Source organism: Pygocentrus nattereri, chromosome 27 (assembly GCF_015220715.1).
Source record: "Pygocentrus nattereri isolate fPygNat1 chromosome 27, fPygNat1.pri, whole genome shotgun sequence".
Taxonomy (NCBI): domain Eukaryota; kingdom Metazoa; phylum Chordata; class Actinopteri; order Characiformes; family Serrasalmidae; genus Pygocentrus; species Pygocentrus nattereri.
Genome location: NC_051237.1, coordinates 10,896,710 through 10,920,118, shown reverse-complemented (window position 1 = coordinate 10,920,118; position 23,409 = coordinate 10,896,710). Strand labels below are relative to the sequence as shown.

The 23,409-nt window shown below is 39.0% G+C and overlaps 1 protein-coding gene across 1 annotated transcript in view; it reads left to right on the top strand.

Moving 5' to 3' along the window:
• csmd3b (CUB and Sushi multiple domains 3b) overlaps positions 1–23,409 on the top strand; it is a 575,187-nt gene that overhangs the window by 509,259 nt on the left and 42,519 nt on the right. The window contains 2 exon segments of the mRNA XM_037535436.1: positions 14,631–14,813; positions 21,881–22,057. Of these exon segments, the coding sequence (XP_037391333.1) occupies positions 14,631–14,813; positions 21,881–22,057 (360 nt within the window).

Genomic DNA, 23,409 nt, shown 5'->3' with positions numbered 1-23,409 from the left:
TCCGCAGATGCCATTGCACTAACAATGCACACTGATCTCACACACCCAGACAGGAAACATATGTATGTAAGAATATTGTTCATAGATTATAGCTCAGCTTTCAACACAATCATCCCTGCCAAACTCCTTCCTGAGCTCACACACTTGGGTTTGAACTCTCATCTCTGCAACTGTATACTGGACCTCCTGAAGAGCAGACCCCAAGTTGGGACCAGCTTCTCCTCCACACTGACTCTGAGCACAGGGGCTCCCAAGGGATGTGTGCTAAGCCCCCTCCTGTAATCCCTGTATGCACATGACTATGTAGCCAAACACACTGATGACACCACTATCCTAGGCCTCATCACTGATGGAGATGAAACAGCCTACAGAGACGAGGTCAGCGCTCTGTCAGGTTGGTGCCATGACAGCAATCTCTGTCTCAACATCAGCGAAACAAAGGAGATGATCATGGACTTCAGAGTGTGGTCACTCTGCCCTATTCATCAATGGAGCTGAAGTGGAGAGAGTCAGCAGTGTGAAGTTCCTCAGCATACACCTCACAGATGACCTCACCTGGTCCCTCCACACCAACACTATTTTGAGATCTGCCCTTCAGCGTCTCTTCTTCCTGCATAGGCTCAGGACTTTTGGTCTGCCTCCTCAGATCCTCACCAACTTCTACAGATGCGCCATTGAGAGCATCCTCATGGGCTACATCACTGTCTGGTATAGCAGCTTCACTGCCTGTGACCGCAAGGCCCTTAAAAGAGTGGTGAGGACAACAGAAGCCGTCATAGGCAACAAACTACCAGCCTTACAGGACATCTACCAGTCCCACTGCCTCAGGAAAATCAAAAAGATCCGGTCAGACAGCGTCACCCAGCACACAGCCTCTTCACCGTCCTGCCATCAGGCAAGAGATTTCACAGCATCCAGGCTAGAACAACCTGGTTAATGAACAGTTTCTACCCACAGGCTGTCAGGCTTCTGAACAAGCTGTGAAGCTGCAGGTCCTTCCCCAACTACCATTTCACTCAGTCACTCTGTCAGTATTATTATATCATATCATCTCTGGTATGGACAATAACACCTTAACACTAAGTCACTTTAAAGAACATTAACACTGAGTCACTTAAGTTATTTTAAAATGTATATTGTCTCTGTATTTTGTGTATATTTATGTTTTGTGTATAATATATTTTGTTTTTTATATTTTACTTTTACTTATTTAGTTTCTGTAGAGTGATTACCTGAGCCTCATCACAAGCATTTCAATGCATATGTAATGTGGAGCGATGAGGCAGACGCACATGCTGAGAAAAGCCAGATTTATTGAGGGCAAATCCAGGGTCGTGGTCAGAACAGTACAATGTCAATGAGCCAAGACGAAGTAATCCAGAGTTAGACATCACAAACGAGACACAGGAAAACCACAACGGGGGCTGGTATAACGAACACCAAAACAAAACAATAAAGATTGTACATCAAACATACAGACAACGAAGACCAAAGATCAACACAGACCAGGGCAAACACGGGGCTTATATATCAGAGGGATGACGAGGGACAGGTGGGAAACAGGTGGAAACAATCAGGGGCAGAGTAGTGAAACAAGGGGGCAGGACCTCAAAGAATCAAAATGACCAGAAAGTAAACAGAAAAGCACATGGAGGAGTGGGAGGAGCCAATCATGATAGCATAAATGTCCTGACATGTTGTGCAAATGACAAATAAACGTGAAACTTGAAACTTCGTTGTGATGAGGGGAAACTTTTGAAAATCTGGCATTTCTCCTTACTGCTCCTTGGAAGCTGGAACTATTTTTTTCTCTAAGCTCATCACTAACTAAGCTCCTCAAAATGAGCATATTCACATGAACATATGGAAATTCCACTTCTTCTCTTCTAGCCATTTTTAGAATAAGCCCCAAAGGAAGTTGCTGGCTACAGAAAGAAGGTAGAGTGCATTGGGGTCTGTGTGTGTAGGCACCAGTGTGCAGTCTGCTCAGCCCTGCGTGGGCACATAAAGCAGTGCCGCACGCTTAATGCAGAACAGCAGACTCTAGCACTTTACCCCAGCGCAGTGCTGCACTTCCGCATCCACTTCCAGCCCTCCTTACCTAACACAAGTGGTTTTTTCCCCTTTACCTAATGCAGCAATCCATATACAGTTTTATAGTGTTGCAGTGTGGATGGAAAGTGTTACGGGCTATATTTGATTAAAGATGCCTACGACCCCATGGGGAGAGCAGTGAAGGCATTTGCTGCGGAAGCGTGTTTTATCTTTTCATCCAGTTAGAATGATGTGACTCTCTTGGCAATTAGGTATGCCTGCTAGTGCTCCACTGGGATAGAGTTTGAGTGTTGGTTTGGTAGGGAATTGATCTGTGGGTTCTTGGTGCCATTTAATGCTTCCAGTCCTTTTTATTGAGATGATATGCCATCTGCTTTAGACCACATACTGCAGAGGAAAGGACACACACAGAAAACACACACACATTGTTAACTTGCACAGTCCCTAATGCAGGGACAGGTACACAGGTACACAAACTGATGAAGCTACAAGCATTTTGAAAGAACTAGAACAAGAAAGGACATCTTACACCACTCACTCACCCATTCCATTCACTGCCACTGCTCTTTCTTGTGCAATAATACCAGCTCAGCAAAATCCCACAGAGCTCTAGCCGTACAGTCAGGCAACCTCTGACCCTCTACCAGCCCTGCATAGACACTTTATTTAAGTCTTCCTGCAGCTTTACACTCTGACGGGTCACAAAACTATGTGCCAAATAGTCTTGAAATAAACGTACTGGAAGCAGCCAGGGCTAATCTCATTGTTATTAGGATTCAAGGACCTCCCTGCCAGGGTTCATCCAGGTCCACACTCTTCCTGAGCTGGGTTTCGAAACATTACATCACATTGTCCTTGAGACTTTTCAAAGGGGAATTAATTATGAATGCAGAGAGCATATTGCGGAAAAGAATACCTGAGCTGCTGGCATTTGGAATGCGCTCTGTAGCAGTGTGGTACACTGAACTCCCCAACATTTTCCTCAAGACCTTGATACAAAGATGCTGCTGCCCTTTTAGAAATATGTGGCACGCTGCACATCTTCAAAAAGATGATTTTAACAGTGAGAAACGTTTTGGAAATGGTGCAGATGTAAACTTACTATATATAGAATTAGATTTTATCTTTTATATTTTTTGAGAGTTTCTAATGTGTTCATGCAGTAAATAAATTAGGAATTTCCACAGCCTACAGGTTATAATGTCCCTCTTCTTGCACAAGGCAGAATGCTTGTAGCTTCCTCACTTTAGATCTGACCTCCATTTGTTTTTAATTAAAGCCATTGAGACACAAGCAAATGTATTAAGAATGAGTAGAGATGTATGTGGACACCCCTCTTAATTGTTGGGTTAAGCAAACATATTAAGAATGACTAGAGATGGTGGCCAAAAGTATGTCCCTTTTAACATCCCTCTTAATTGTTGGGATAAGGTGTTTTGGCCACACTCATTGCTGTCAGATGTATGAAATTGAGCATGTAGCCATACAATCTCCACTGGCAGTGGAATGGGTCATACTGAAGAGCTTAGTTTCTTTGAATGTGGCACTGTCTTAGGATGTGACCTTTGCTATAACTGAGTTCGTCCTGATAGATCTGTGCTTGTCAACTGTAAGTGCTATTATAGTGAAATCAAAGTTTCTAGGAGCAACAACAGCTCAGCCATTATGGTGGACCATACAAACTCACAAAGTGCGGTAACCAAGTGCTGAAGCATGTAGTGAATAAAAATCGCCTGTCCTCTGTTGAATCACTCACTACAAAGTGTGTGATAAAATTTTAAACTGCCCCTGGATGCTACATTAACACAAGAACTGTGTGGTGGTATCTACATTAAATAATTTCCCATAGCCACACAGCAGCACACAAGCCTAAGATCACTGTGTGGAATGACATCAACTGCCAAACATCAACTGGAATAGTGTAAAGCATGACGCCACTGGATTCTGGAGCAGTGGAGTTCTCTGGAGTGATGAATCTGGCAGTCTGATGGGCTAATCTGGCTTTGGCAGATGCCAGGAAAACACCACCTAGCTGAGTGCAAAGTTCTGACAGTAAGGTTTGCTCCAGGAAGGATAATGGTCTGGTGCTGTTTTTCAGGGTCGGGCTAAAGCCTTCCTAGAAGAGTGGAGGCTGTTACAGCCACAGAAGGGGGGCAACTCCAGATTAATGCCCATGGTTTTGGAGTGGAATGCCTAACAAGCTCATATAGCTGTGATTGTTAGGTGTCCACAAACTTTTGGCTATAGATAGATAGATAGATAGATAGATAGATAGATAGATAGATAGATAGATAGATAGATATGAGTGTGTACCTGTATTGGGCTAATATCAGAAGTAAATGCTAGATCAGATATTAGAAGGGAAAAAATAATGAATCAGATTAAACCCTACAAATGTAACCTGAAATAACACATTGGATCCCTCTGGATGGGGCACACTGTTTAATATCTGGCCTGCAGACAGACAGTGCAGCAATTTTGTCTTGCACCTCAGGGAATCTATAGAGTGCACCTTCTGGGATCTTCTATAAGAGTCTTCTGTCTCAATGGAAGATCTTTTCCAATGAACAGAAGTCATTAAAAGATTGGTGAGCTGGGTATGCTGTTTGGGATTCTTTTACAGTGTTTTGTTCTTTGCCCTATATTGCACACTTTCCCTCCACATCCCTTTTCCCCCTACACAACCATGCTGTCTCCCTAACAGCTCATTCTAATGTATTACACCATGATCTCACACACAGACACACACACAGTCTCCTGATCACATGCTCTTAGATTAGACCTTCATTGAGTGCCTGTGACCCGTAAAGAGAAAATGCAGACACTGGCTCATTCCAGCCTCTGTGTACACACACTCCCAATCCCCTCTGGCTCCATGACCCAGAAATAGTTCAGGAAAGTGAGAGAAAGAAGTGAAGGCAGAAGGCAACTTTCTGCCTCTCTCTCTCTCTCTCTGTGTCTCTCTCTCTCTCCTTCTTTCTCCTTCCCCATCCATATCCTCAGGTCCTTAGAGACATCTCTTACCTTCCCACAGTTTCCTTGTGCCTCCAAGGCTTCGTGGTTTTCCAGTCCTGGTGCAGAATAAGAGCAGGATAAGTTTGGTTCCTGGGGCTGTGTGTTGCAAAAAGTGTGGACACATACAGTACCAGTTAAAAATTTGGACTCATAGAATGGTTTTCATTTTAGTAAAGGCATCAGAACTGTAAAGTAGAACAAATGGAATTTTGCAGTGAAAACATGTTTTAAACAAATCTTTTCTTTTTTTTTTATTGTATTATCTTATTACTTATTACTCTTCTTTAGATCTGTCAAAGCAGCCCCCTTTTGCCTTCAAAATGTTGCCATAGAACTCCACTGTTTTCAAAATTATTATTAAAGCAGGGACAACGGATTGCTCAAACAACAGAAATGCATCGGATGAGGAGGTCAACAGGCCAAAAGCTAAAGGTAGCTGTTTGGCAATCTCAATATCTGACCTCAGTTTGGCTTTTTCTCTGAAAAAAATCCAAATCTCTCCAAAGTTCTATGAGAACCCAAAGGACATATTGAGTCTGGCGCTGACCAGTCCAACAAAATTATGTCCGAATCTGCCCCAAACTGGCCCGTCATCAAGTGCTGAATAAAATCTAACAGGATAGCACCCTTAAATGGCCAGGACCCACTGGTGGATTCAGCGTTTTACTACACATTTCTGTAACCTAAGACATAAACAAATAAGCCAGTTTGCACTTTAGTCTGTGAAGTTACTGAATAATAAGCCTTCATATATAAAAAGTCTGGGATTTTAAAGGGTTAAATAATTGTATAAGAAATACAATAGCCACCATTTCATCACAGATAAAAAAAAAGAGCCAAAGTTTTACTACAAATTCTATAACCTAAGAAAAACTTGGCCAGTTTGTATTGTAGTCTGTGCAGTTGCTGAATAATAAGCATGCAATATGCTTGGAATTTTAAGTGGATACATTATTATGTAGTAAAAAATGGCCACCATTAGATCACAGATAAATAAGATAAAAAAATGTATAAAATAATAAGATATTTAAAATTTCTGTTTCCACACAGTGTGGTGCTAATAGAACAAGATGTTGGTCTTCACCTATTTAATTCTGAAACTCTATTTTTTTTCCACATAGATCCTGTTATACATAACATACTGTACATTCGCTGTTTGTTTGAATCCATTTTGTCACAGGCGTGGACCTTGTGAACCTCACTGCTAAATTCTGTCAACAACATGAGGGGGTGACTGCAGCACGCAGCATTAACAACTGTTTTAAGACAATGTAGTCTTGAGAGGAATGAGAGGAACAATAAAGTAAGGAGAAAAACTGCACAAGGTAAAATCTATTAAAACAGGTGAGAGGCAGGCTGTGAGAACCTGAATGCGAAATTTAAATCTGACCCAAGCCTGACACTTGAAAATGACATCCAAACCAGATCACTCTGTTGTCTTTTGATAAGTTCTGAAGCACTCAAACATACACGCTTACTCACTCCCTCACATGTGCAGATACAACACAATCATGCGTACACTTATAGTGGAGTTCAAAAGTTTGAGAACTGATTGAAAATCTGTTTTTTTTATTTATTTAAACCTGGAATAAAAAAACAAAGTTTTTTCTTGAAAAAAAGAGATTCTTGAAAAATGTAAATCAAAGAATAGTTATGACAGTTAAAATGAGATTCCCTTGAGAAACACATGTTCAGACATCTCTTGGGCGGATTTGATCTACTGATCAGAGGCTTTTGCTGTATGTGTTAGAATTAAAAATATAGAATTGTTACCCTGATAATATCATCTGTAATGAAAAAACTTTGTGTTTAATTGTGGAGCATTTTCACCAGTGGTCTCAGCTATAGGACCCCACTGTACATAAGCACCTCTATACATACATAATCAGTAGTAATTAAGGGATGCAGAGATTGAGCCCAGTTGGTTTCTATGCATGTATCTGTGTATTTTGCATATGGTATCTGTTTGTATGTTGTGCGTGAAATATGTGAGGTTATTCAGGTGCCCTAGACTGTGATTTCATTCTTCTTTCTCTTAACAAGCAAGCCAGCCAAAGCCATTATAAATGTTCAGCACTATCAGCTGCCAATTCTAGTTGCCTACATAGTTAAGTCCCTGCATTCAGGCCCCATTTGCTCAATATTATGACTGGACAGTCGTTTTTGACCCCTATCTGCTCTGCCATTACAGCTGTTTATACGCTGCCCCCCGATCACCCTGCATTCCAATTAGCAGCACACAGACCAGGCTATGAGTCAGTGTCCGGCAAGTGGGTTACTCACACCTGTAGTTTAGCTGCCCCAATTAAAGCAGCAACAGGTGCACAAGAGTGCAGTGACTAGTGGCAGCCCACAGCTGAGAGACTCTCAGCAGAAATTGTTATGCAGTTCTATGCTGGCTAGCACTACTCAGCTGCAGATATAATCAAGCTTGCACACTGACCAAGACAAACTGGTGGTTCAGACCATAGGATCTGGGCTTTTCTCGCATTATGGGTTAATTGGGTTAACTACTGAAGACCAGAGTTATCATTTTCGTTTTGCTTTCATTCAGTTGAAATTACAGGATTATTTTTATGTAATCACAACTACATTTATATTTGATTTACATTCTGTTTTATTTAACAGCTTAAAATCTGCATTTCTGGCTTATTTTCAGCAGTTTTAATGTCAAGTGAAGATAAAAAAACACAGAAATGCAAAGTATGTTTTTTCCCGAAAAAAAAGGCTGAATGAGTTCATTTGAATTTTTAATGAAAGATCTCCTCTCCTACTTACAGATACAAATACATCAACTGAAAGTTTTAGACTTTTAATCAAATTACTTCACTAGTTTCAAAGAGCTATGAGTTAAATCATTTTTATCCTCATCAACAATACATTTGGCTTCCAAAGCACTTTTTGTTTTCACACCTAGTTTGTTTGATAAGTCTTAATCAGAGTTTGGCTTTTTATTTGGTTCGGTTGGTTTCGCACTGCAACAACTAAAGTGCACCAAATTATACATGAGTGCTTGTGTATTGCTCATACATTTTTCAGGGATTCAAGACCTTTATTACTCTCCAATTTGCCATCATTTAAGGCAAATCCTATTTAGCATGAATACAGAGATGCTGAACATCTGTGTGAATCACAGTCAAAGCAATAATGAGAAACTGTACTTGATATATGCTTCTTTATGATTGGTATGTCAATTTGAATGCAACTACTTAATCAAGCAATATGTTCCATGATCCATGTGCCCACATCAAACACATTGTTATGCTGTTATTTTATTGCTCATCTGCCTTTATAAGCAGCTTGTGCGGCAAGAACGATACAAGTGTCTGTGAAGAGTCAGACTTTAAAACACACAGATTATACCGACAGTACAGTGCTGATGAGCTCCTAGAAGAAGTGGAAGGGATGCACTAATGTTGAATTCCTGTGTTTGGTGTGGACATGCCAGAAATGCATTCTTACCAAAGTTTGCCAGACCTCTGCTAATTTGTTGTAAAGTATGGGTGTAGTGTTCACTCCTGTCATATAGGAGTGAGGGCAGGTCCACATGTGATAGGTCCACCCCAAACAAGGTAGATGTGAAAGCTCCTTAATGTTGTGGTTAAATTTTATACTTCAAACACTATTTTATATCTGACCCTTTATTTGTCTGTTTGGCAAATAAAATACATATGCAGTAACAGCTATACTAGAGTATGAAAAAGGTCATATGTCTTATATGGATCTAAAGCCTAAAGTCATCCCAGAATGCTCAAAAGACCTCAGTGTACTGCCTTTGATTCAATAATCCATTTCAGGCTTGAGCACAATTTTTCTGTTTCCTCTTTCGTTCCCATCCGACCATGCTTGTGGTAGATGGAATAGGTCTAGCCAGACTGCTAGAGAATGAGGAGCAGGTTGAATGAATTTGTGCAGTTGTTATTCTGTTACTTTCAGAATAATGAAAGTTAATGAAACAAAATTTTAAACAAGTCATTTTGTGAAGTGGACTTGGAAATTGTTCTGAAGACAAGCCAAGTGCAATGCCTCCATCTGAGATCACTGGAAACCTGTCATTATTAAATGTTAACAATTCAATTCACTGACTAAACCAGTCCTCTACATATTATTAAAAATAAAATGTTGAGGATCCTGATTGATCTTCCATGATGGCTTAAACTGGGTATTATTTGTTTTTTTGTTGTTCATTAATTCCAAAATTCAAACATCCCTTGAGGGCAGATTCATAATGATACTATTACTATATTTTAGAGAAGTTACATAGAATAACTTCACAATCATTTGCCTCCAAAACGTTACAATGGAAAGTTGGACTAAGACTATAATATGATAATAATTTAGATAATTGTATATAATTATATTATATATTTATATAATATTAAAAAAACTGAATGGAGATGCATTGCTGTGGTCCAACTGTGCTGATGTCATTAGTAAAAAAAAGGCATTTCACTCAAATTTGATATTTGAATTTGTAAGGCACTATTTGAAAAAATATACAGAAAAAACTTCCATGACTGTTCGAGAATAAGAAAATTTGGACTTATCCACAGTAGTTACAGAACACTTGACATTTTGTTGATTTTTTACATGAAAATGAATATCTTATATAGAGGCAAGGCAGATACAGCAAAGAGACTTTATTTATATAGCATCTTTCTGTCATTCAAAGAGCTTTACAAATGAGAAAACACAAAGATTCTAATTAAAATCTAAAAATGTACAGGAATATATATTAGAAATATGATTAAAACAAAACATTTAAAAAAGAAGAAATAAACATTTTTAAATTAATTTAGGATAATGGAGTGCAGTAGAGCTAATGTTTTAGACTGAGCTTGAATAGCATTGTTTTCAGTCTGGGTTTAAAGCATCTGCAGTCTTCTAAAGCTATCTGTGAACTGGTTCCCTTTAAGACCAGCACAGTAGCTCAACGCTGCTTCTCCATGTTTAGTCTTGATCTTAAGTAGGACTAACTGACTAGTTCCTAGTGATCTAAGAGTTCTGCTCAGCTCATATTGCTGCAGTATATCAGATAAAGACACTGGCCCTTCACCAGTAAGAATTTGTCTGTTGTGTGACAACACACATATGCACAGAGAACACATTTCTGCATATTTTAAACACAAAATTACTGTAACATATTGCAAAACAGAATAAACTTAAAATGTTGCCTGTGCAAAAGTTATGGCACATTGTATGTTTTGTTTTATGTTTTTTCAAAATGTTAAACTCTTATAAATGGAAATTGTGCAGAAAAAAACTTGTAGAAATGCCATCTTTCAGTTCCTTGTTGAGGATGTGTACTTATTCACACTTGGAAAACCTACAAAACATGTCATTGACCAGGGGTTTCCAAACTTTTTGAAAAATTAATATTTAGGATTACTGAGTTTGATGAATGAAGTTACTATAATGTGTTGATTTTTGCAGACTGGGTGTTAATGTAGTGACTTTCACCTTGTCAGAGTTTCCACCTTGTGGTGACGAGCACCACTCACAGCGACGTACACGTTTCTCTCCTCTGTATGCTCTGAGGGCTGCTGTTGAAATGAGTACAACAGCACCTGTGGGACGGTTATCACTGTGCTCCACTCCCTCTGTCCTTTCAACAGCTATGCTTACTCAGCTATTACTGCTTAGCCAGCGCCCTCCTGGGAGCCCACAACCACACAACACTCACACACACTCACAAGTGGTGAGTTCAAGTCACATTTTTGACCAATAAATTGTTTGCACTGTTCACAATCAAGCAGCCACTATATTTTCTCAGGTTTTCTGCAATAATAAACAGTTCACAATATACTATGAAGTAATATGTATAAATAAAACCTCCAATATGTCAACAACTGAAAAAATACACAGATCATAACATTATGAGCACCTCCTTGTTTCTACGCTGTGTCCATTTTAGCAGCTCTACTATATAGGTGCACTTTGTAGTTCTACAATTACAGACTCTAGTTCATCTGTTTCTCTGCATACAGCGTTAGTCCCCTTTTACCCTGTTCTTAAATGGTCAGGACCCCCATGGACCCTCACAGAGCAGGTACTATTTGGGTGGTGGATCAATTTCACACTGCAGTAACACTAATGTGGTGATGGTGTGCTGTGCTGGTACAAGTGGATCAGACACAGTAGTGCTGCTGAAGTTCTTAAACACTGTCCACGAACTGTCCACTCTATTTGACATTCCACCTTGTCAGCCCATCTTGTAAATGTAAAGTCAGAGATGATAGCTCATCTCCAGCTGCACCGTTTGTGTTGGTCATCCTCTAGTCCTTTATCAGTGGTCACAGGACGCTGCCCACACTGTTGGCTGGATATTGTTGATTGGTGGACTATTCTTGGTCCAGCAGTGACACAGAGGTTTTAAAAAACTCCAGCCGCACTGCTGTGTCTAATCCACTCAGACCGGTGCAACATACACTAACACACCACCACCACATCAATGTTACTGCAGTGCTGAGATTGATCCACCACTCAAATAGTACCTGCTCTGTGAAGGTCTATGGGGGTCCTGACCACTGAAGAACAGGGTAAAAGGGGGCTGACAAAGTATCAGCGAAACAGATGAACTACAGTCTGTAACTGCAGAACTACAAAGTGCACATGTAGAGTAAATGGAGCTGATAAAATGGACAATGAGCGTAGAAACAAGGAGGTGGTCATAATGTTATACCTGATTGGTGCAGACATGTGCTGTCTCACATTTGTCTTTAAAATTTTCCATTCATCTAAAATTCAAGACTTATTGAAGCTTGCCATTAAAAAAACCTGAATAGCCTTTAGTTATGTCCTTCATCAGGACAGATGAAGCTGACTTTCTGTGACTGGTTTGATATGTAAGTTTCATTACAGATGGAATGTGCCAGTGGCTGTAGCTTCATTAGATCATATAGGAACATTCTGGTGACTTATGGAATTTCTACAGTAATGGAAGGAGATGAGAGCAACGTTTTATGTCTGGCCTGTGATAGAAGACGCGTTTCATTCTGTTCAGTAACGGTCTGAGTATGACTAAAGGTTTTTTGTTTGGTTTTGTTCACTGTGTTTTGACAGGTGTGAACACTCCACCCACGCTCTGGTTTGCACTAAACATACGAAACACAGTAAAAAAGTTTGCTGATGGTGGGAATGGGTTTTTACATTGGTCTGCAACTCACAATGGGATTCAGCATCAAAGTATGCTTTTCTCTTCTTCTAGCAGCACATCAGCGCTGTACTGTCCACATAATCTGCCTGTTTTAACATTTGAGTCTTGATAGACACTCATATAGGATGCTGCTAATAATGGCAGACAAGCAATAAATAATTTGAAAAAAAAAATTCCAGACCCAATTCATTGACAAGAGTTGCAATTTAGTATGTATAGCTTGATTTGAGACAAAGCTATTCTACAAAAATCCATGCTCATGATAGTGAAGTACATAGTTCATAGAGCAGGGCAGATCAGTAAAAATGCAACATGCAGCACACACACCTTTATTCCCAACATCATAAATATATAACTGCCCTGGAGTTACACTTGCAGAACTCCTTAGGTTCCATTCTTCTCTGAGAAAAGGACCATAACATTCAGACATTTGAAGCTTCTAGCTACTTTGCGTCTCTTAAAATGATTCTTTGTCAGTATAAAATGTCCAAGTTCATGAGTGTGCCCTAAGAAAGGTCCAGCTCTACGTGAGAGCATGCCTATAAGAACGAGCTCTACCCTAGTAAGATATGCCTTGGGAAGAAATCCATCCATCTCACTTAACTTCACCTTTACAGCAGCACGCATGTTCCCTGTCTGGCCCTGGGAGTAGTTCTGTGGTCTAGAGGCTGCATGTGTGCTGTGTAGCTGTATATCATGTGATGAACCTATCAGCTGTGCATCAGCCATGACCAAAGAAAGAAGTGAGTATTCCCATACAGGTTCCAGAGCAGCTGGCTTTCTGGTATATTAATAAGTTAGAGAACAGCCTGTAGTGCTTTAATAACAACCATTTTAATCTGTCCCCAGGGGTCCGCTGCTCCCAAGCCTGCAAATATTCTCTGCACTGAGTGCTTCCGTTCACTGCTGCAATAGATCACACAGGGCTTTTTCTCTTCATGCCCTACTGTGTTCTTTAATAAATGATGACTTATTTATGGAGGTGGACAAGTCCCTTGACATGGGCTATTTTCTGATGTTGACTCACCTGATATGCGAGGGCAGTTAAATATCAAGGCCGATCTGAAATGCGTGCCGGTGTGTTTACCTTCGTACCCCCTGTGCCACTGTTGCTGTGTGCTGAGGTCAGCAACCACAGGAAACTTCCAGCACCCTCTGGATCTAATACCTGTATTATATTGCTGCCTACTGTGCTGGCTGAAGTGAGGTGATATGCGTCTTGTTTCCCTTCGTTTCTGCCTTGTGGTTTCTGTTGTAAACTTTAGTGGCCATATTGTGTCTCTTGGGTGTTGTAGATAGTTTGCTGCTCCAGTGAAAGTAAGCTGATTTAACATGATTGAGTTCACTGTGTGAGAGAGAGATGATAGATGGCAGTCCAGCCAAGGTGAAGTGTAACAGTACACGGCTCCAGGTATATATAGAAGCCCCCAGAATCAATCAGCACAATCAGTTTCCTGAGAGTTTAGAGTATGTGAAAATACGTCTGCCAAATTGCAAATACAGAGAATAAGCTTGCTGGCCAAGAGGAGGTCATTTAACATCATTCCTTTGATGTGGAATAGGGTTGTGTGCTGTTTCTCTTTGTACATGAAATCATGAAATCATGATTAAAGGGCCCATATCCTACATTTTCTTATATTTCAGTTTGCCTTGAGGTAAATTATGATATGTGTGTTGAGTTTATGCACCATAAGTGTTTTTTTTATGTTAATTTTTGGAACATTTTAGAATTAATGAGCTGTTTTTGTTCCTGATGTATGTGAATTACCTCTGTTCTGATTGGCTGTTATATTGTTCCTCATCCAAAAAAGTAAGCTGAAATACATCTCAGAACTTCAGTGTGAATGGGCAGAGCTAAACTGCTGTAGGCTGAATTATTGTAGGTATGTAATTGTGTTGGTTGTCTTGATATCACAGAAATGGTTAAATCAAAACGGATGCTTAGTCTTCATATATCAATTGTGTGGACTGTAGTGAGCATTATGTTGTGAAATTTTAAGAATGTTTGCATATTACCATAAACTCTTATATTTCAAAAAAGCAAGGACAATTTGTTTTTATGCCATTAGTCCTTTAAGGTACTTTGATACTTTGACTTTGATTTACTTTCAGTAACAGATTTGTACCAATATGGAATTTCCAGCCCAATAATAAAAACATATAATTAACACTTCAATGTTGCTGATAGCACTGGGAAACAAGGCTAATAAAATTATGATACTTCATGATCTTCAAGATTTTGAAGATTTTCATGATATACAATGTGCAGAACAATATTTCTTTTTTTAGGGTGTGATCATTTAGAACAGACAAAAAACAACACCAGCACTACATTTAGTCTGTCAAAACTATTCTAGAGTATTCTAAATGTCATCTCTCTCCCTTCCTGCATTTGTATGTGCAGGCGATTCATCCGGGACATGTGGAGATCCAGGTGTGCCCTCTCATGGGAGCAGGGAGGAGAGTGATTTTCGGATCCGCAGTAAGGTGCACTTCACCTGCGCTATAGGCTACGTGCTCGTCGGCTCCTCAGAGAGAATGTGTTTTCCCAATGGCACCTGGTCTGGAACTCAGCCCTCCTGCAAACGTAAGCAAAGTACAGCCACTGTACATGACTTAACTGCTCCAAAGCAGCCTACTTTCCTCTGTCACTTCCAATCACTCATTACTTCTGCATTACTTCCTCTTTTTTTCCCCGCAGGTTGATCTTAAGGGTAGAAACGGGACAGTGCTGCTCCAGTACAGTGGGGGTTATTTTAATCTCTTTGATCTAGCCTTCTGAGTGAAATTCAAAGGAAAGAAAATTTAATATTTTATTTAATCTGTGATTCAATTCAGCAAATTTTATTGTGCTGCCAACAATGAGAATCTTGCATACTGTGCAAAATCTCACCCTCATTTTTCACTCTTCTGTGTCTTGTTCTTCATAATAATTCTTGTTGGCTTCATTCAACTACAATTGTCTATTGGATGTAAATTTGGAAAAAACTAAATCTAGATTGTGTTTGTGAAATACATTTGCAAGGCATGAAATGACCCAGGTTTTTGTTTTATTATTATATACACAATATCTAGTTTATTCTGGAAATATTTATTCTTTGAAATCAAGCAAACTTAAAGGAACATTTCAGATATTAGCTGGCTTTTAATATCATTGCTGTCCAAAGAAAAACAAGTATTTCTAAAATGGTAAGTTTACAAGAGATGACAAAAACGTTGTCAGAGAGATGTACGAGAGATTTTTACTGCAAGTTATTTTAGAACGTTCTATTGGTCCATTCATCATGAAAGTTTTCAACACAATATAAAGACGGCTGAGCTCAGGTGATGCAGAAAAATAAAAATAGAAAAAAATGGATACTTTTTCTTACACAACATTGCATCCCTCAACCTCATCAGTCTTACTGAATTCACAATCATTTTGTGTTTTCATCTATCAGAGTCCGTTTACCACAATACCTAGCATGCATTAATAAAATTTGTCGTTCAAGCACTAGAAATCTTCAGTGGTTGTGGGGGTGGGGGGGTTGCTGTTAAACTTTAAACTCTAAATCTCACTCTAGAAACTTTTCTGGCACTGGTACATGAAACATATTTCCAAAAGATGTAGCCATGGTTACATTTTTCATTTTGGACAAGGTGCTTCTTTATTTATTTATATATTTTTGGACAATGTCTGGTTCTTAATAACGCCCCTAACCAACAATTTTCATTGTAGTAAAACTTACTTTACATGATGCTCTATAACAGGTTGTCTGCTATCCAGACAGTAGATACATGTAGCAAACCCATTGTTGCTTTTGCTTCTCTTTTCTCTAACTACTTTCCTCAAGAGTGAACACTGTATTCTATCTGTTGTGTCTTGTGCGGTCCCGCACCATGTTTTGCAACTAGAGCCTGCTTACCCACAGGCACTGTGCACAGAAGCTGGAATGAAAAGGATACAGCAGAGGGAAACAGGCCTTGTTTGTGACAGAGAACTGTAATGTATCGTCTTGTTTCCTCGTCCCAAGACCCTAATAATGGTATTTTTCCCTGAGTCTGGACCTCCCATTGAGCATAGCCACAACAGGAGCCTGGCTATTGTGCTGTCATCATTTTCTGAGAGGCGGCGGTGGGATGCAGGATCAGTGCGTAATTGAGGGGGAAAGTGTTGCACTGCAAAGTGACACACTCTGAGGAATTCACAATGGTCAGCGTGTCATCAGGAGACAAAGGGAGTGCTCGGGTTGCTTGTGAGGGGAAAATACATGCTGATCTCTGTCATAACTCCAGGGTGACAGCCTGTCATCCACATTGGTGGTTACACTTCACACATTCTTCCAAGCAAGCGCACAGATTGACCAGCACTTAAATGGGTATAGATTGTTAACCTTGCCGGCCTCTGGAGGAATGACATCTTAGCAGGATCAGATCTCTCTCTCTCCCTTTCTCACTCTCACTCTCTCTCTCTCTTTCTGTCTGCTCTGGGTTTGATCTAGAAGCAAATTTGTGAATTTGCAATGGTCAAAAACATATGCACCAGAAGCAGTGTGACCATAGGCATTTGAAATTCCCAGAAAGCTGAGTGTTATCATTAAAGCCCTGTATGGTTTAATTAGGCTGTTAGGGCATACATACACTCTAAAGGGGCCATGGCACTGAGATCGAACAAAGTTCCATGCTGCTGGATGGCTTGGGGCCTGAATTTCATCACAAATCTCTGCAGAGCACAAACACACACTCATAGGGCCTGACTGATTGCCTCTGCTTCCCGTACTCTTGCTGGCACATATTTTCATCCAGCAACATTACCATCATGACCTGCCTGTATATTTTGGTGTTCTAAAAACATTCTGGGGTCTGATACTCCCTGTTGGTTTCATCCAATCTCAGTGCCCATCTATTATATAACCTAGAGCTAGCATAATACCAAGGAACTGCTTTGTCGAGGGTGTGGCGTAATGATATCTGTATAACAAGAGTCATGAACCCTCTGCACAGGAGCATTTTGCTTTAACAGGATTGTGGAGGCAGAAATTGTGTTTTTATAAGTTGCACAGTATCTAATCCATGTGAAAAAATACATATTTTTAAAAACAAACAAACTTAATTTTATTAGCATTATTGCCAAAGCCTGCATTCACTACAGCAGTGGTCTGCAAGTCAGTGCACACTAGTGATGTTTCAGCTCTTATAGATGAACATCATCTGAATCATGTTCAAGAGCTGTTTAGATCTTCTGAAATGCTTGATTGAAATGCGAAATACTGGTGAAACGTCTTATCTGCGTCTAACTTTAGATCTAGAGTCTAACAAGAATAGTGAGGTATTTTTTGACTCTTAATTGTGTATAGTCTAAGCAGCATTGGCAGATCACACTGCTGTTTGTTATGATAATAATACCGTGTAATGTATTGAAGATGAATGCAATAAATGGACATAGCCTAGAATATGTACACTGTAAAATAAAAGGTATTTTCCCTGCCAAAGTACTGCTAAATTTAAATGTCAAAACCATTTTTAAAAAATAGCTATGTAGTGAAAAGGAATCATACATGGGCTGTATTTTAACACTGCTGTTGTTAATTCACAGAAATAGAATGTAAATGTGAAAAAAAAATTAGCACAGTTATTTGCATTTTTATTTTAACAGTTGTTACTGTTATTGTGATGGCAAAATACTGTATGTCAGAATAACTAGTTGAACTAGTGAAGCTGCTGAATTATATTAAAAATGTAAAAATACAGTCATTTGATTTTGTAGAAATGCTCTAAGTGACTGTAATTTAGTTTTGACTTTTTGAGGGAATACCAAAGTAAAAAAAAAACTTTCACTAAGTATGCAGTTAGTTGTATATGCTATCAACATAAAAAAGGAAGAATAAACAACATGCGATTTTTTACTTTTTTAATATTTTGTTAATTACTAAGAGTAGGTTGTTGCTTAACAAGTAAATAGATAAAAACAAATAATCATAGGTTGCAATATTGCTAACTTGGGTTCAGTTTGAAAAAACTGACAATGCTACCAGATAAAAAGCCTTTTGGGAGCCTAAAGAGCCGGCTCTTAGCTGAGATAATTAATATGACCCACTTAGAAGAGCTGGAATAACAATCACTAATGCACATGGGCATTTTTGTGCCTGTGACATCTGCTCAGCATTACCCTTTTACTTTAAACTTAACAAATATTCTGATGATATTTTAAATGAATACAGATTACAGAACTCAAGCATTAATTGGATTTACCATAGTAAGTTAACACACTTCTTGACATGCCCTTTGGTGTTGTTGAGACACTTAAGGCTGGAGCTTTAGAAAATTTAGACAACAGTTGCCAAGTTAGTTATACTAGGTTTAACCAGCACTAAATAAGAGCATCATGCCATTAGTCTAGCCACAATGAAGAATCATTTTTTGTTTTGCACCATAATTCCTCAGTATCAGATAATAATCATTAATGATGACGGTGTAGGTTCATAAAAATGATTACAAATGCAATGATTATGACTGAAGACACCTTGCAGAGCACTACAAACATTCACAGTGCAGTGTTAGATAAAACTACCAAGACTGCAGGTGATTAAAAACACTATCAATACATGATATTAAACTTTCAAATCTATGTTTCATTGGAAAAACTTTGAAATGAAATTGTCTTCAAGCTACATATTGGCTTTCTGTCTAGCCTTTCTGTATAGACAAATTCTAGGATTCCAGGCTTAATCATAGTACTGGGACTCCTCTAATTAAACACATAAATGGCATTTGTTTAATTACAGACTTAATTACAGGAAAAATATCTGTTCTACCTCAGTGCTGCTTTTGAGGTCACTGACAATAAAATTCTCTTAATTATATTTAAGAAGTTTATTTGACTCTGAGGAACTGTCTTAAAATGGTGCAGTTAATACCAGCAATAAAATAAAAAGAACACTTCTGAGAGCATACCAGTAGCCTGTGGTGTCCCGCAAGGTTTAATTCCAGGGCCACTCTTATTTAATTAATTCCTCTTGGTCAAATCCTACAAGACTATGTGATATCTTACCACAGCTGTGCAGATGATATTCAGATTTGCTACTAAAAAAAACAAAAAAAAAAACAAAAAAAAAAGATTTGCTACTGCCTCCCCTCAAACAACTTTAGTCCCCTTGACTCACTTTGTAATTGCCTGGAGCGCATCAGTAACTGGATGGGACAAAATTTTCTGCGGTTAAATAAGGATAAAACAGAGCTTATTTTATTCAGGAGTAGCAGTGAGAGGCACAGACTAGCTGCCTATCTGAATTTAAGCCCTAAAATCTGAAGATCTAGCATGTAGCTTTTATTCTAGCAGGATTGATTACTAAAACGTCTCCTAACTGGACTCCCAAAAGATAATCAAACAGTTTCTTTTGATTCAAAATGCAGCTGCCAGAGTTTTCACTAGGAGTAAAACAAGGGAACACATCCACCCCCGTTCTTAAATCCAAACACTGACAGTATGTTACAGAATAGACTTTAAGGCACTATTACTGTTCACTTAATGGTGTATTTATCTGATATGCTGAAGCAATATTAGCTGATCAGATCATTAGGAACTAGTAGTTAGTCCTGCCTAAGGTGAAAACAGTGTTTAGCTACTATGCTGATCGTATATAAAACCAGTTGACAGGGAGGATTGGGCACTTTCAAATCTGGCTTGAAAATGTTCCTATTTGAGCAGCTTACAGCTTAGTTTAAAACACTGTTAGCTGTACTATCCTTTTCTCCTGTAATGCCACTTTATCATCTGCATGCCATTTTATATTTTATTTTTTTTATACATTATGTTTCATTTCCTACATTTTAAATGTAGTTTTGATCATGTTTTAATTATGATTTTAATTTCTTTTCACATACATCTTTTTAAATTTTGAATTATCTTTGTATATTCCCATTTGTAACACTTTGACTGCAGTATATGAAAGGTGATGTATAAATAAATGTGCCTTGCCCTGCCTAGAAGTAAACCTCTTGAATTAAATATTTCTATATCTATGCCAGCTTAATGTAAAGTTAAATTATTCAATATTTGTGTGTTATTGTTTAGAAGAAAGGCTACTGTTTTGACCTGACAGCAGTACAGTCATCTTGTATACACACCATCGCTATTGTGGTAAAAACATAACTCAAACTAGATTACGCACACATTAGAGAATAGCACAGGTTAGCTTAACCCTTAAAACCAGTGCAACACTTCCTTATAGAACATATATCGGGTCTTTACAAGCACATTTACCTTGAAGATTACATCAGTTAAAATTGGACAGCTGAGAGGTGTACATTACAAAGACAAAGAAAACAATGGCAAACAAAAAACCCAAAGTGTCCAACATCCTAAGCTATAGTGTACAACCACAGCAGGCATGCTTTTTTTTCTTCATTTATGTCTTTCCTTCAAAGTAGACAGTTCTCAGATCACTGCTGACAATGACACAGCAACTGTTCTTAAATTCAGGCTGACATTTTGTTTGCCTTTGAAAACTGGCATTCTCTGCTGAACTATCAACCTCTGTATATCTGGAGCTTCAAATTCAAAATACATTCAAATAAACACTAGATCAATGTAATAAAAAACAACCTGAGAGCTTAACCGAGGTAGTGGTGGATAGTGGCACTGTTGTTAAGCCATAATAGAGGAGAAAATGAAGCAAACATTTCGGAATGTTCTTGGGAGCGTCAAGATTATGATTGGCCATAAGTATGAAATGTATTGTTTTGCCAGTAAAGTTCCCACCACGAGTCAAAACAACTGTATATATTTTGTCATAATCACTCACAGGGGCCTCCTACTAGTACCCAGACTGCTGGGTACATGCCCATATAATCCTTGGGATGATCTGAGCCTGCTTATACCTTTGTAAAAACATTGTGCTGGTACAAGTAGACCAATATTTGATGGATCTGTAGAGCTTTGAAATGTTTCTCAGAAATAGTATCAAGGTCTGATGCTTCTCAGAACTCAAACACTCTCTCAGAATTCTGTCCACAAAGCTGTCCCTCTAAAACCCAGCATATCTCTATGTAAGCTCCCCTAGCCCCATGAGCCTAGAATCTCACTCTGGTCAGGCTGCGGTGTCCTCTTACAGCTCTTTCAGTCTCCTCTCTCCTACCTCCAGTGACTTCTCCCTCTCTCAGAACACTGCCAAACTGTTCACCTCACACATGCACAGAACTCTTAAGTCTGCCGTTGAGAAACATTGTGTACTATACATTTATTGAATATATATTCTAAACTGGAGCTACAAGGTTAATGTTTCTAACAAACAGTAAAAGTCAGTAGTCACCCAAATATTTTCTGTTAATACATCCACAATATGTATTGTGTATGACAGTATGACTTGCTGTGAGCTATAAAAAGGAACAAAACTTCACCATGTGGATTAAACAGTAGGTGTTGTGCTGAATTCCCTTCATTTGCATACAAATATTTTTTATAGTTCACTGTAAATCATAATGTGTTACACACCACATCAGCAAGTCTAACGAAACACAGTTTGGACATCAGACATCTCTTGGTTGAATCCATAAATTAGGTTTTGCACAAAACCACTCCTTTAAACTTTGTGAAATTCAGCTGTGTAGGATTCAGTGGTGATTAGCTTGCGCTTAGTTATCTTGAAATCATGTCTTTGTTGTTGTTTGGAATAGCGGTGCAGTGTGGTAACCCTGGGACTCCCAGTAATGGACGAGTGTACCGACTGGACGGCACCACCTTTTCCCACTCGGTCATCTATTCCTGCATGGAGGGCTACCTGCTGACCGGCTCCACCACACGACAGTGTCAGGCCAATGGCACCTGGTCAGGCATGGCACCCAACTGCACCAGTAAGATAATGCTTACTCTGCTGATGATAACATTTCTTAACTGTGCATGCATTATGTAAGAGTATACGATATTGACTTGCTGCTGATTTAGATGAAGCGTCCTAATTCTTATTGTCACTGAAAGATGATAGATAGGCCTTTAGTGAACTACGTGAACAGAACTTCTCTACAACTTTTTTGTAGTCACCTATCACTCCTCGATTGATAGCTTAAAAAAAGAATGTGGATGTCTTTGAGAGTAGAGGACCTCAGCTTCATGAAAATTAAATATGGGCCTCATCAAAGGAGTAATTGGAATTCCTTTGATATGAGAGAGTGAGAGAAATTTAAGTGAAGTGTCTCATTGATGTAGGCTTAGGTCAGAGTGATGGAGGATATAGGAGTAAGTTAGGTAAGGCTAAGATAGGTTGAGGTCTGGTCTGATCATTAAAAGGGGAGGAATAGGAAGAGAGGGTCAGCTTCAGGTCCTCAGGGTGACTCACATAAAGGAATTAATTACTCTTATCTCCCAGAGTACTGTTCAGGATTAACATACTCACCCTGGCTCCCTTATTTTTGGTCTTTAAGACTGGAAGGTCTGTTGATTTAGATCTGGGCCTCAAGCAGTTTAGTCTTGAGCTTTTAATGTCACTTTAAAGGTCTACCAAGTTGACTTTTCCTTAAAATTATGCAGAAATGTCAAGAGGGCTCTCCAAAAAAAACTGCTGCACAGATGGAATGTCAGGTTCTTCCTGTAGAACATTTGCCTGTTTAGCCAACAAGCTAAAAGAAGAAACTTATCATATATTCAGTAAGAGTACTAGTTATTTCAGGGCTCAAGCAGCTGTCTTGGTGATGAATGGGAATAATAATGAAAAGCAGGTAGTGAAGTTAAACAGTTCAGCCTTCACTTTATGTTTCAAGAAAGAACTTTGCTGAGTGTAACGTTAGCAACATCACTTTTGATTAGTTCCCTGAATGCCAGTGTGAGGCTAACGCTGAAGCACTGAAGCCATAACCCTGTACTCTAATGCCTATAATAGTGGTGACACCCCAAAGTACTACTGATCGATGTTGTTCCACACATATTTACCCAGCAGGCATAGAGCCATGATGCATGGCTTTGTCCAAGGGAGGAGTCACATTAGCATTTTGTGTTAGCAGTTTCTCATGATCACACGACACATTTATGACCAAGGCCGCTGATGGATTTTACACCATCGTTTTACAGCGTTTTTTTGCAAAAGACACAAAATGTATGGAAAATCGAGGATGTAGAATAAGTAATGTCCCCCCATAAATCAATAGTGGGATTGAAGATGTTGCATGGTGGAAATAATGAAATAAAGGCATTGATGGAATGAGGTTTTGTC